At 44.8% G+C, this 14,539-nt stretch overlaps 1 protein-coding gene across 2 annotated transcripts in view; it reads left to right on the forward strand.

Annotated features, from left to right (window-relative positions):
- LOC142585121 (acetyl-CoA acetyltransferase A, mitochondrial-like) overlaps positions 1-10,546 on the forward strand; it is a 56,896-nt gene extending 46,350 nt beyond the window's left edge. Inside the window, exons 9-13 of one of the 2 annotated variants that reach the window (XM_075695637.1) lie at positions 367-511; positions 797-913; positions 2,619-2,683; positions 5,039-5,196; positions 10,345-10,546. In XM_075695637.1, the coding sequence (XP_075551752.1) occupies positions 367-511; positions 797-913; positions 2,619-2,683; positions 5,039-5,196; positions 10,345-10,465 (606 nt within the window). In that variant the 3' untranslated portion in view covers positions 10,466-10,546. The remainder of the gene's footprint in view (positions 1-366; positions 512-796; positions 914-2,618; positions 2,684-5,038; positions 5,197-10,344) is intronic. The other variant, XM_075695638.1, reaches the window with a different exon arrangement.
- Positions 10,547-14,539: the final 3,993 nt, after the last annotated feature.

The raw sequence follows: 14,539 nt of genomic DNA on the forward strand, positions 1-14,539 counted from the left end.
GGTGATCAGTGCGTACGTCGCAATAAATGACCAAAGTTGCGCAAGCGTATTGGGAGAAAAAAAATGTGCACAGGGCTGTTAACAAGTCACTCGAACAAGTGTACATCGATTAAAACCTACCGGGAACTAAGCACACTGGGCCGAGCCCGCCGAACGCAGGTTACATACCTCACGTGTTGGGCCGACTTTTTTTTTTTTTTTGGGGGGGGGGGGGGAAGCCAAGGGCATGACTTCACGGAGAGTTGGGTTACGAAGGCTGGCTGCCTGACGCAATGTACCTTCCTAGTTTATTTTCCTTACTTCGTGAATGTTTGCAACAACCTGCTCACCTTCTTTGCTTGACTCTCCTCGTCCCCTTATGGTCAGGACGGGGTGCTTGCCTCCGAGATCGTTCCCGTTACCACCCCTGGAAAGCGTGGCAAGCCAGCCGTGGTGGTGACCGAGGACGAGGAATACAAGCGCGCCGACTTCGAGAAGCTCAGAAAGATTTCGCCAGCATTCGACAAAGAAGGTGGTGGTTGACTCTATTTCCTTATCGAAACTTGGGCTTTCGACTCGTCTCTGCTTGGATTGAAGTGAACTTAAGGTGGCATATGTATTAGCATTTACTCGGTGCATTCTAAGCGTACGTAGAGTACGTACAGTACAATCCACTCATCGAAGGAACAGTATTTCGGGAGTAATTAGAAAGGTCGGATTTGACACTAAGCCTTCAGCAATATTTTTTTTACCAACGTAGTTATACCTTATGTGGCTTAACAGAATATCTGATGCCCAGTACTGCTTCTTTCTTAAGCAGGCACAATCACAGCAGCAAACGCAAGCACACTGAACGACGGAGCGGCAGCTTGTGTCCTCATGACTCGCCAAGCGGCAGAAAGGCTTGGAGTGAAGCCATTGGCACGAATCGTTGGTGAGTGGTCACGTGTTGAGGGACAATACTATAAAGAGAAGGACTGTCTTTCTTTCTTTTCTTTTTTTCAATTTGCGCCCGAGAGAGAGAGAGAGAGAAAACAAGGAGAGGAAAGACAGACGATTGTCCGGTTAGTTAGCCAGGGGTTAATGGAAAAGGGGGAATAAGAAGGGGAAAATATGGAAAGATCTAACACTGCATGTAATCGAATATATATATATATATATCCTCTTGTCACGCATGCGCATACCAAGCAGAAGAGTAGCCGGTACATGCACATCAAAGGCGGCTGCAGAAGTTAAATTCGGCATCCAGTATACATATAATGCGATAGAAGGCTCACTCACACATCTATCTCTATTCTTCTTGATAAAGAAGGCCTCAAGAGCGAGCCTGGAAGAGGCGTTGCCGCTCCTGCCTAGAAAAGTTGTCGCAGAAAATCGAGCGTCGCAAACCACACGCGGTAACATGAGCCGCCAAATGTGCGCCCTTATCCTCTTATTTCCTTAGTTCTTGCGCATGCGCAATCTCCTTCTCGTTATCGCGCCTAAGGTGTCACACAACCTTAAAAAGGTTGCTAACCGTCATGTTGTTCCTCTGGTTTTTTCTGCGCCCAACAAGCTTTCGAAGCTGTGTTCTCGAGTTTGCTGTAAGAGCAGGCGGGGCTGCCGCACGAGGCATGAGAAGCCCTTTGTTGAGTGCTCCAGAGGTGTTGTTTATGCAATTCCCTTGCACCCTTGTAGGCAGCTCTACATTGGTCAAACTGAGCGTTGTGTGAATGACCGATTAAGGGAACATGCGCAAAAAATAAAGAAAACAGAGGATAAGGGCGCACATTTGGTGGCTCATGTTACCGCATGTGGTTGCGACGCTCGATTTTCTGTGACAACTATTCTTGGCAGGAGCGGCAACGCTTCTTCCAGGCTCGCTCTTGAGGCCTTCTTTATCAAGAAGAATAGAGATAGATGTGTGAGTGAGCCTTCTATCACATTACTGGATGCCGAATTTAACTTTTTGCGCAACCGCCTTTGGTGTGCATGTACCGGCTACTCTTCTTCTTGGTAGGCACATGCGTGACAAGAGGATATATATATATATATATATATATATATATATATATATATATATATATGCACTATCCTTCCTTCCATTAAACAGTTGTGAGTAGTGCTTGTCCTTGTCTGTCTTCCTTGTGTCCGTGGTTTTATTCGCGCTAAGCTACTGCTTCAAATATGGACGACCAACTAGCCCAACAGTCAACTCTTCTAGTCTACAGGTCATTCCAATACGGTAGGAGTAAGCGGTCGTAAACGCCACTGCCAGCCATGAGCGGTACAGCAAGGTTGCGTCGCAGCACTCCTAAGACATCCGTTATAGTTGATCATTATTCGCCTTACCGTGGTATATCTGTAGCAGGTGACAAAGACCTACACCGCACTGTGCACGTCCAAGCATAACATAATTGCTACATGCGTGTTTTGTGTTCTTGGTGAACTATAAGTGGGAAAAGAAAAGGTAATATGTCTTTTTCTGGTTTGCTAAGACTTCTTTTAGACAGTAACCTTTAGCTCTCGGTACAGTTTGAATGCGTGTAACGATGCTCTAACTCTGAATAGGTAGACGTACTGCAGCTGAATTTATTTCACGCCGCTTGTCACGCCATGAAACGTAAGTCTTCTTACCTTGGTGTTTATTTTGTTCTCAGGCTTCGCCGATGCTGCTGTGGAACCCTTGCATTTTTGCATTTCTCCAGCATACGCAATGCCCAAGGTAAGCACATTTTTTTTTCTTATATAACGCAGATGCACTTCTTTTTCTTGAATGTCGCCAGAGATTGCTGTCAAACATTGGCCTACGTACTGTCAGCATAAATTGAAATTCCAAGAAATCTAGAGGAACTTTGCTGCGTTCTTGCGTTCCCTGCTTCGCCTGCATTTGTAACGGTGCCTTAATTCTGACTCCACATTGTGCGTTTGGGTCTATGCCAGGCTTAACGACTGGTTGTGGTACGATTGCAAGGAATAGATGATGCAATTACTAATTTTTATTCGTGTTTTAATTTACATGCTAAGGTACATTATCGTTGGAACTATGCATGGTTATCTACTACTACTACTATGCATGGTTATCACTAAATAGTTCAATATAGCCAAATTAGATATATAAAATTATGCACAAAACCGGCAAATAAGCACGGAGGTTTAGGGGCCGAAGCTCACGATTGAACGACCATTTGGAACATTCCAACCGTTTATTAAGGTGAGAAAACTGTACCAGTGAAGGTTGTTTCTCAGAAATAGGGTCACTGACAGATAATTCGGACGACTCGACGAGGACCACGTAAATGTCCGAATAATCGAGAGCCAGTAGTAACAGTTTTTCGAAAATAATACCTTATTATTAGAGGGTACCCATATCCTCTTTCTATTGCTTTGGCTCGTGCTTTTCTCTTGCCCAAAAGATACAACGGGGGCATGTTACGCTGAATAGGGGCCACCATTATTTGCTTATGCAGGGACTTGTGAAGGGCTTGTTTACTGTTGGTTGTAGAGTACAAGAGTTGCTCTGCCCGTTCTATTGAGGTTGAGGGCTGTGATTTGTGCACGACGGTGGTGCTTCAATCGTCTAAGGTGTTCTGGATGCCCGGGGAAAAAAAGTTTCGTTGTTCCTATGCCTAGAGGAAGATCGAGGACTTGTTTGTGCGCTTTCCGTAATAATGCGTTTATAAGGACGCCCTCAGTTGACGTTAGGTTGAGGAAAGGGGTTGCGTGCGTGATTCTACTGATTATAAGCGCCTGAGTCAAGCGTAGTATAGGTCTTCATCCTTCATGTCATGCCTGTGACTGGCGACCCTGCTGATCATGCGAGCTACGCTGTAGGCATGCAGTTTGTCTTAGTGCGTTTATAGTGTGGTTATTGGGAGCATTATCTTGCATGTGAACACCTAATATGCGAAGTGTTTGGACTCTGGGTGCAGGTTTTCAGCTGAGTGGCATTTCAATGGCACTTCTACTCGTGCTACTTCTTCTGGATATATTTTTGAAGACGAGGAGCTCCGATTTTTCTGGGAAGCATTCCAGGATGCACTCTTCGACGTATAGTCGGTGACAGTGCCTGCCGCCGCTTGTATACGGCATCCTGCTGTTTTTTTTATCCGGGCCTGTAGTTGTCAAAATGATCATGTTGGCCGCATATATGGCGTGACGAAAGTGCGATCTTCTCTGGATACTCTGGAAGGTTTTTCATGACGACGTTGAAGAGGAAAGATGGTAAGATTGATCCCCCCGGAGTGCCTCTATGGGAAAATTCTTTCTTCTGTTCTCAAGGTATCCACGCCTACCATTACCGTGCGGTGTGTTTAGCACGCTCGAACATAATTATCGACTCGTTCGCCATAATTTGGTTGCGACAAGTGTTTCTTTAGGATGGTCTCATGAGCTACATTGCCAAATGCTCCTTTAAGGTCCAGTGCGAGTATGCGTTTTCCGTGTGTGGTGACGTGGTCCTGTGCTTCACGTCTTGAGTAGAAAAATGAGGCCTGGAGCCTACATCGTCCCAGGAAAGAAGCCCTTCTCATTCACGTGGGACTTCAGGCGACTGAGCACCGAGTTTTTGATAAGTTTGCACAGGCACGAGGTCAGGGATATGTGTCGCGTGTTGCTGAGGCCTGGAGTCTTGCGCGGTTTTGGTATCAGTACTACTACGTGAGCGTGCTTCCATTTCATCGTCAGTGTTCCCGCTTCCCAATGGCTATTAAAGAAAGCCGTTAAGGCTTCTATAGAGTAGTCGTCGTGCAGGTTTCTGAGCCTTACATTTGTGAACCCGTCCTGCCTGGCTGCTGTGTTTAGAGTTCGGGAGTAAAGTGCCGCCATACTTGCGGCATTTCGAAGGGGCAATCTAGATCTTAGTCTAGTTTCCGACTTTGCAGGGTGGTCATTTCTAAGATTATGGCTGGTGGGGAAAGTGTTAGCCTGCAGCGTTTGTGCGTGCGCGTCTATTTCGCGGATGACGAAGCGACGTAGTTAATTAAAGGTCTCGCATTTTCGACTTCTTTTATTTGCCACGACTTTCATTACTGTTCCCCCTCCTCTTCACCTTTTTTTTTTTTTTTGCCATCTCTACCAGGCATTGAATCAAGCCGGCTTGAAATTCGAAGACATGTCCATGATTGAGATAAACGAAGCCTTCAGTGCCGCAGTGCTTTGCAACATGAAACATCTCGGCCTAGACCACTCAAAGGTCAATATTCATGGAGGCGGAGTCAGCCTAGGACATCCGCTCGGGTAAGTCGACTTTGCCTTTACATTGTTTTGTTTTTATATCTTCCTCTGTCTTTCGCTCTCTCTCTCTCTCTCTCTCTCTCTCTCTCTCTCTCTCTCTTTCCACAGCGAAGCTGTACTTGCGACTGTAGAGGCAGTAGAGAAAGTCCAGTCCAAAACATTCACTGCAAGTAGGAAAAGTACTTTCCGAGAGTTTAATGCTTACCGGGAGGCGACTCTGTGTACTGTGGGTCGCCTATGTCACAGTGGGACATTGACGCTGTGCGACCATGTAGCGCTTTCACAGACTGTGTGACAGCGCCCACATAGACATATTTATATTTATTATGTTTTTATGTTGTTCATTCTCCCCTTCCTTTTCTCTCGCTTCTCCCACCCATTTCCCCCTTCTGCAGTACTGAGTATCCAAATACAGATATCCTCTGGTTAAGCTCCCTGTCTTCGCTTTTATCTCTCTCACCGGGAGAAAGCAGCAACGAAATTTAGTATAGGTGTTGGGAACGCCAAATGACCCGTGTACAGAGCTTTAACGGGGCGTGCCAGTTAGGCGCGTTTATTTCTGTCTACGGCTAGAGTTTCGTGCATTTTTCGTGTCCGCCAACAAATCTGTGTGTGGGAAAAAAACTATCAACATCGGTAATGGCTCGGGCCACTGCTCCTGCGTTCGCCGTCGTCGTCTTCTTCCGCAGCTGGCTCCGTTGCCGCTCAGCATGCTCGCGTCCCCATACCGTAGGTCCCTCCCTTTGCAAAGGCGCTGACGGCACTGGCCCCCTGCCAGTCGGTGCGAATGCTTTCGGTCTGGAATTATTTACCTCAGTATATTGCGAAATGAAAACGCGAGTGCCATATAACGAATTTATAATACTATTGAACCCGGATGTACAAAAATAAATGTGTGTGCGTACCTCTTGTCACGAGGACCTCCGATCAAGACAATAAATGTGTTAGTATAACTTTGTTCAAAATTCTGCGTCACTTCTTTGTCGCGTACTACACACAGCTTCGCCGGTCATCCACCTTCGCAGAGCGGAAAAAATTATTTATTTATTTATTTATTTATTTATTTATTTATTTATTTATTTATTTATTTATTTATTTATTTATTAAGAATACATCACAGGGCTTCCGAAGAAGCATCGCGTGAGGAGAACACCAAGCAATAAACAGAATTATATGTCAGCAGAGAAAAAGTAAAACAAAGCACAGGAATGTCACCAATGTAATATACAGGCCTACTCTGTATGCAATACAAGAAAATGTGCAACCATTACACAATATTGGAATGTCTGCCCAGTTGTTCACGAAAGTGGTTACGGTCAGCTTCGGGAAGATCATTCCCAAGGGCAACGGTGCGTGGTAGTGCAGGTGTTAGAAGCTTGAGTCCTTCCAAAAAATGCGTTTGATGCCCAAGTTATTATGTAGACGTCGTGATGTGCGTTTGGGAGGGCGAAATGGTAAGCGAAGAGATGGAAGGATTGGAACGTATTTACGGCAGTAGACATAAATGTGAAACGGAGCGACTTGTATCCAACGGCTGGAGGTCAAGATCTTGTTTAAGGTTAGGAACACTGAAATGGCGGTCGTACTTGGATTATATAAATCGAGCGGTCCTATTTTGTATCGACTCTATCTTGTTAACGAGGTTTTTCTCATCAGGAGACCAGACTGATGAGGCGAATTCTAGCTGCGAGCGAGGGAAAATTATGTAGGTTAATTTACGTACTTGGAAGAGCGTCCTTGTGTTTCGACGGTACCCCCTTTTTTTTTTTTCAAGTTCATGAAGAGCAGGAAGTTGGGCTAGTTGGTTGAAATGCGTACTGAAAAAGTTTGCGCGGATACACGAGGACAAGCCGAGAAAAAACAAGGACGGGTGCTAACTCACAGCTGAAGTTTATTCCAAACACATGCACGGGAACAAATAGGAAAATAGCGGGAACATTTTTAGTATGTAATTTACGTATATTTGAGTTCGAATTACGCAAATTACGACGCGAATAGCCAAGTGTTTTAGATCCCCTAGCACAAATGGTAGTCACGTGCTCCTTCAGGAGAGGATAGGAGTTAGACTGATGTCTAAGTATACATATATAGGTGTATGAAGAAGCATGAGACAACACTGTGAGGGTCTTGTATAGAATAAGGGGATCCAGAATTAGAGTGCTTACCACTTACCGAAACTGCCTTGCTTTTAGTAAAATTAAGGGGAATTAGCCATTTATTTCAGGAGGAGTTAATAGCGTTAAGATCGCTTAATTTGAAGGGTAAGATGGTCATTGGCAGTTTTAATAAACCAGTAGGCAATGCAGTCATCGGCAAAGAGCCTTATATTGGAAGATATGTTAATGTTGTCATTAATGTAAATTAAAAAACAGTAAGGGGCCCAGGACGCCACCCTGTGGTACAACAGATATTACGTCACAGAGAGAAGAAGAAATATTTGCGACTGAGAATTAAAGGCGACAAGATAAAAAGTTTCTAATCCCCGACAAAGTTAGACTGTCAATTCCTAGGGCTGGTAATTATGCAATAAGACGGAAATGTGCTACACGGTCATTTGCTGTCAAATGTAAATGTAGGAATTACCAAAATTAATTTCGATTGGTAGCACGATCGGGTGTTCAACTGGGTGTCGTGTCAAATACGTCGGGCGTGATTTGGTGATAACTAAGCTAAAAGCATTGCTTCGAGCGTCAAACTCTGGCGTGCGGGACGACGAAAGGGATACAGATAACAATGGAAACGAAAGCACTTATTCATGTCCAAAGATGATTGACCTGTCTCTGCAGCCGAATGTGCAAGCCACTATCGCGTGACTTAAAGATACAGGCGGGGTTTGCACGCCAAGCTTGCGTGTCGCAGGCCTGACCATGTTTCAATATCGTAGTTATATAGGCCTCTTTCTTATGCCAAAGCGTCAAAATGGCCCATTGAGTGATAAAGCCGGCGTCTGTCGTCTCTATCACCGAAACGGCAGGTAAATTTCCATTGGCTGCGATGCCACGTCACGACCATGTCACGAGCGGGCAAAAGGGGACACCTCCTGCCGCAACAGCGCCCCAGGTGTTGCGCTAGGGGAGGGGGCATCGCCGCAACGCCATGTCACCCTCACTGTCGCTGGTCAATGGCAAAGGGTATATGGGACACGGCTGTACAGTGGCCTAAAAACGTTCGCTGTAATTTTCGTAAAATCTAGATGTGTTAAAACTGTGACAGTGATATGCAGGGTGTAAAGTGGTTCGAATGTGGCCCTTTATATATACTCTTATCTGCATTCATTGTCGCGCTGCTTTTTCCATTCCACCTATGAACACGAAATTGAATCGTATATGTAAAAATACATGCACATTTTTTTCGGCGATTGCGAGAAAACGTAGAAGCTATTGCACAAATTAATCATTAAACGCGATTGCGTCTTCGCATGATACATCGTTATACAGAAGTAATACTTAATCAATTGCTGGGAAATAGATTAACCAAGCTACTGGCAACGCCAATTAATGAATGCAAAAACGATACGGTAGGAAACAAAACAAAAGGTGGCCTGTACATGTAGAAGTGTCAATTCTCAACCACAGCGAAAATTAGGTACTTAGTAACTGTACGAATAATCAGAAAAAGAATAATAGTAAAAAACCAGGGCGCATGCTCTGAAATATATGCCGCAAAATAAAACAGTGAAAATGCATTCATGTTGGATATGACAAATCAGTATAGCTATTTGCAGTTTAACAGTACAGTGGACACTCGCTTATCGTGCATGAAAAAAAAAAACATTTAGAGATCTATCTATCTATCTATCTATCTATCTATCTATCTATCTATCTATCTATCTATCTATCTATCTATCTATCTATCTATCTATCTGTATTTATTTATCCTTTCTTTTTCCTGTAAGGGCCGTGTGGCGGCCTCCTGTGACGATACAGCGACGTGCGGCTGCACTCCCCGATCCCAATAACGAAGCCGTCTGTTCGTATCGTTTTTCTAAGTTTGCTTCGATGGCGACCATAATTCATTTTGCTTCGCTGTCTTCCTGCCTCTATAAATAACTGTGCTCACGCTCCTGTTCCAATGTATTTCTTTTTCTTTTTTGCTTCTCAGAGCTCTTCCATTGGAGGTGTTGTACTCTCACTTTACGTAAGACTTATCTCGACTGAGCTCCGTCACATCATTATGAACTCTTTACACCTGTTTTATGGAGGCTTCATGCAAACGCGCGTGTGCGCACGTGCATGAGGGCTCCCTAATATGTGTTTTAATATAATTCATAATTCAATCAGTCTTCATCAGGACGCTTACTGCATGTCAGCTGGAATGAAAACTGCGCAATGCATTTGTTCTTTTCTTTTGTTATGTTTCTAAAGCTTAAATTTTCCGCAGCAGGCGCCTATTTGCGTTTAACTTGCATTAATCATGTGTCGCTGAACATGTGCCAAAGAGTTAACGCACCCGTCGTGGTGGTTAAGTGGCTTTGGCATTGCGCTACTAAGCCCAAGGGCGCGGGATCGAATCCCGGCCGCGGAGGCCGCATTTCGGTGGGGGGTGAATTGCAAAAACGCCCGTGGTAAAGCGCATTTGGTGCACGTTAAAAAAAAAACCCTGGTGGTCAAAACCAATCCGGAGTCCCTCACTACGGCCTGCCTCATAATCAAACCATGAATTTCGCACGTAAAAACTCGGAATATTTTTTTTATTTTATTTTATAGAGTAAACGTACCACCAAACCAGTTTACCTTTTCTTCCCACCTTCTCGCGAATTTTCAAGATAAATAAATCCATACCCAAATTTATATCACCACGAGCAGGTTTGTCTCTTCTTTCTGTTATTTCTTTTCTGTTACCGCAAGACTCAGCGGAATTTTTTACCATTCATGTGTCCCAGGGTTCTTACATTTAGGTTATGTGCACTTCAACTATTCACAATTAAGTGAAAATGTTCGCTAATTGAAGTCTATATATATATATATATATATATATATATATATATATATATATATATATATATATAGAGAGAGAGAGAGAGAGAGAGAGAGCTTTCTCCGTTGTTGTTGTTGTGTTTCTTAATCAAGATCACTCCTCCAATTTTATTTTCGACGACTCGTACACAGTTGACTCGACTGATAATTGTGTACCAAAACTGTTGGCGTGCAGAATGTCGGGAGCTCGAATCGCGGGAAGGCTCGCTCTTCACCTCCAATCTGGGCAATACGGCCTGGCCGGCATCTGCAACGGAGGCGGCGGTGGTTCTGCCATTATCATTGAAAAGCTCTAGGACAGCCTCGCAGCAGACAACAGGCCACGCCCGTGCCCATAGACAGTCCAACAATAAAATTGCGCTACTCTGCGAAGCGTACGGCGATGACTTGTGTTTTTTGCAACTGCAGCTGTTATGTGGGCTCACGACTATAGGCAGGCAGGAAGTTCGCAAAGCCATCCTTCACGTTCTCCCCAGTCCCCTCCACCTCATTTGCAGCGGAAGCCAGACAGCTGCCTTGGCTCCGGCAGAGTCGACTGAGCGCAGCCAGACGGTTTTGTCGCGGGTGGTTTTTGGAGTCCAGCGCACTGTGTCTCTGGAGGTCATCCACGCGCGGGCTGCACATGCGTCATCGATACCGGGACAGCACGGCGACGGCGGCGGCAGCCACGTTACTAGAACTACGGCATCGCGAACGCGCCTCGTGTGTCCGTGCAATTACTATCTCAATAAAATTTGCTCCGTACAATCGGTAGGTTCTTTTGCGCTTCGATGCTGTGGATGCCAATCAAAGCAAGTTCTCCGTTCCAATACACAATAATTAGTGTATTCTACACGTACAAATCTGCAATGCTCAAACTTTTGAAAAAATAACGAGGTTTGAGAAGAAGTTAAGCACAGCGCAACGACGAATGGAATTAAAAATGAAAAGCGCGACAAAAGTGGTGCAGCTGATATCTTATGGTTGAGATTTAGTGTAAACGAAGTTGGTGTATAGGTCGTAATGCGTAAAGAAGATAACCTGCGAACTGTTTAGGTAATTAATGTAGTGGGTTCTAAGGGAGTGAAAACTGGCCGTCAGAGGATAAGATGGTGTGATGAGATTAGAAAAAGTTTACAAACATGTATAGGATTCAACGTACGCTCACCTGGGGCCGTACATTTCGTAACGATTTTGCTCATTCTTTTGTTTCTTAACATCCTCTACCTAGAGGGACTGATCCTGCAGCGGTAATGAGTCGCGGATTCATCCTGGCAAATGACGAAGGGCTAAAAGAATGGAACACGAAGCGGATCGTTACGAACTAAGGCATACGTATAGAGCAGTCGAGGTTGTTGCCCAGCGTGACATCAATAGACGCCCTTGCGCGCTCGACAGCTGGCCGGATGGTACGCTCAGTGCTTGAAGCGCACACGCGCTTTCTTTTCTTTTCTTTCGTTTAAACGAACGCGTCATGCCGGCTGCTCTCTCGAAAAGCCTTTCATTGTTTTACTTTTCTATAACCTGTCTCACTGGAGTTTTATTTGATCTTTCTTTTCGTAAAGTCAGCTTTGCGATGTTTGCTTTCCCTCCTTCGTATATTTGCTGGAAGGCCCGAACAATCGCACAGCGTAAAGAGGCACATTTACGTCCACTCTCGTTTCTCTCTATGTGCACTTGCAAACACATGCAAGAGTGACCCTCTAGTGCCTACTGTTGCGCACGAGGCACTTTCGCGTGTTTGGCGATCGAGAAGGCGCACGCGCAGTGCACATTTCCTCGTGCCCATCCTGAGTTTAACTTGGCTCGCCGGAAGGTCGTAAATCTTGAGGTCCTCGCCGCCCAACGAGCAGAGACCGCGCAGTGAAGAGGGAAAAAAATGAGACAGCTGACACTGACAGCGCGGAAACTAAAGAGGTTCGGGAAAGCCATGTTCGCACACAGATTTGTTGGACAAAGAAATGCGAGAGCTCTATACACGGGACGAAGATGTCATAAAAAGTGTGCTGTTATCTATACTATACTAGGGTTGTTCGAACAGCGAAATTTCCGAGTCAGATCGAATACGAGTATTCGAGAAAGACGACCTTCGAATATCGAATGGAATATTTTTTTTCTTCTAAGGGCAAGATGAAACACTCCATTTTCTCCAGATTCTCCGTTTAGTGAGAAAACAAATGAGAATTATGTGCACTATTTGACAGATTTGCCTAATTCAGGTCCTAGCGGGACGTCCAGACAAGTGAGTAGCTTGCAAATCAAAAATAACTGTGTTTTCAAGGTTGTCTGGTGCACCATGGCGATAACGCTGACTGAATAAGGAAATGTCGCTTTCACCAGATGCACGCATAGTAGTGTGTTCGTTGACAGAGAGAACCGTGACAATACAGTATCGCACTTTCTTTTGAGGAGATTCAAACACGGGGATACTAACCGAATAATAAATTGATACAAGAAATTCAAATCGAATCAAATATTTTATTTCCGTACGCTTGGCACAGACAGAGGATCCACGTATGAAGCCTAAAAGCGAGCCATTCTTATTGAATCTCTGAAAATTAGAAGTTACTTCCCCAGGGCGTTCGATGAGGAACTGGTGCCCCTGCTTGGCAACCGCAGTTCTTCTGCCATAGAATGATTCGGAAGAGTCCTCAATTCGATCGTTTCCTCTCCTTGGAGACTCCCAGTAATGGTTCTTGTATTAATACATTCGAAGGAAACAAATATTCAACAATGCTGAATAGTGACTTATTGAATCGATGATGAATCAAGTGGAAGAGGCAATTCGATTCGCATTACAAATTTCGAATATTTGCACACACCTTACATTATAGGTAGTGCTGTCTGAGTTTAGCATACGAGGGCATAATAATTTGCGCACTTTCTGCAAATATAGCTCTCAGTCTGATATATAAAACAAATGGAGCAAACTGCGTGAGATGACGGGGCACAAGGTAAAAGATGGGAATAGACGAGCGCAGACTGTTCCCATCGTCATACCGGTGTCACATGGGGCTCTTTCAGTCGCAATCGAGCCGGATAAGGATTGAACATCTCGAGCGCGATTGGTTCCCTTGACGCATCTCGTGCGAATGTTCGAGCCTGCCGCGACCGAGAAATGTTTTCCCAATCTAGTTAGATCGCGACCGAAAGTGTCACCGTGTGACACCCGCATTACCTTCGTGTCCCGTCTTGTCACACGGTTTATTATAACGCTTTAATTAGCTGATCCGCCACCTGCGCCTGGCGCGAGGTCATGGTAAATCCTCCGTACATGTGTCATCTGCAGAAGCTTCGTCCACGACTGACGAAGCTATGGATAGATGGTATGGATACCTGTCACATGTCTGCAGCGTGCGGTCGCCGCTAGCACGTTTGTGAAGTGAATGATATTGAACAAAAATAGGCCAAGTATATAATATATATCTATGTGCCAGTCCCAGCTAGGAAGAGGCGATCCCGCGCGCGCAGCAAGGGAGCCCGTATAGGCGAAGCTCTCCGGAAAGAACAAATAACAATTATTAAGCTGTGGTTCGAAACAGACACAAGTTTCAGCAACACGCCCGAACCTAAATATAATTGCGACGGTGGCCGCTAACGGAGCATCGTGACAGAGAAAATAAAGGAGAAAGAACCCAGCAGAAGGAGACCTCAGGACGTCGAGACAAAGGACATCCGGGGATAGAGCCCCTTTGAAAGTTTCTGGGGGCGGGGGCAGAGCTCCCGCCCCCTAAGGTGTCACTACCAGAGTGCTGTTACTCACATCATTTGAGGTTTGTTTTTGAGTTGCCTATGCCTTTTCACATAAAATTATGTTGTTTGTAGAGGCTTACTGCATCATTGTTGGCGCAGACGTGCACTGCCTTGAATTCATACTTTCGCTTTATATCTGCAAATTCTGGCAGCAGGAGTACAAACGCAACAGATGCACCAGTGGCGACTACTTCATTCATATTTTTCCACTTCAACATCTTGTTTAAATTCCCCCTGTGAACACCATGCACAGACACAATATATTTAAATATATACACAAGACAAAGTTATTACATTTTTTCAACAGGAGGTAGCCAACTAACGATTATTTCTCATGGTATGGATAGCCTATGCTTAGAGAATGAATATGTTGCTGTAGGTTCACCTTGCTTCAGATTGTTATGCGTGCTTGTTTGATCTTGAAAAAAAAAATTCCGAAGGGGCGACTTCAGTCAACCCTTCGTCACCCCCTCGGCAGAGTCTTTTATCAATGGCGTGTAAAAGGCTCGTGAATGAAATGGGTCTCAGTATTGCTTCTCTTTCCAGAAGATAATGCTGACAACTCACGAAAACAAAAATCCTCTAATAATTTACAACATTTATCAGGGTTGGAAACAATCGGCACTTGCGTGCAGAGG

The sequence above is a fragment of the Dermacentor variabilis genome, chromosome 6, assembly GCF_050947875.1.
Source record: "Dermacentor variabilis isolate Ectoservices chromosome 6, ASM5094787v1, whole genome shotgun sequence".
Lineage (NCBI taxonomy): Eukaryota > Metazoa > Arthropoda > Arachnida > Ixodida > Ixodidae > Dermacentor > Dermacentor variabilis.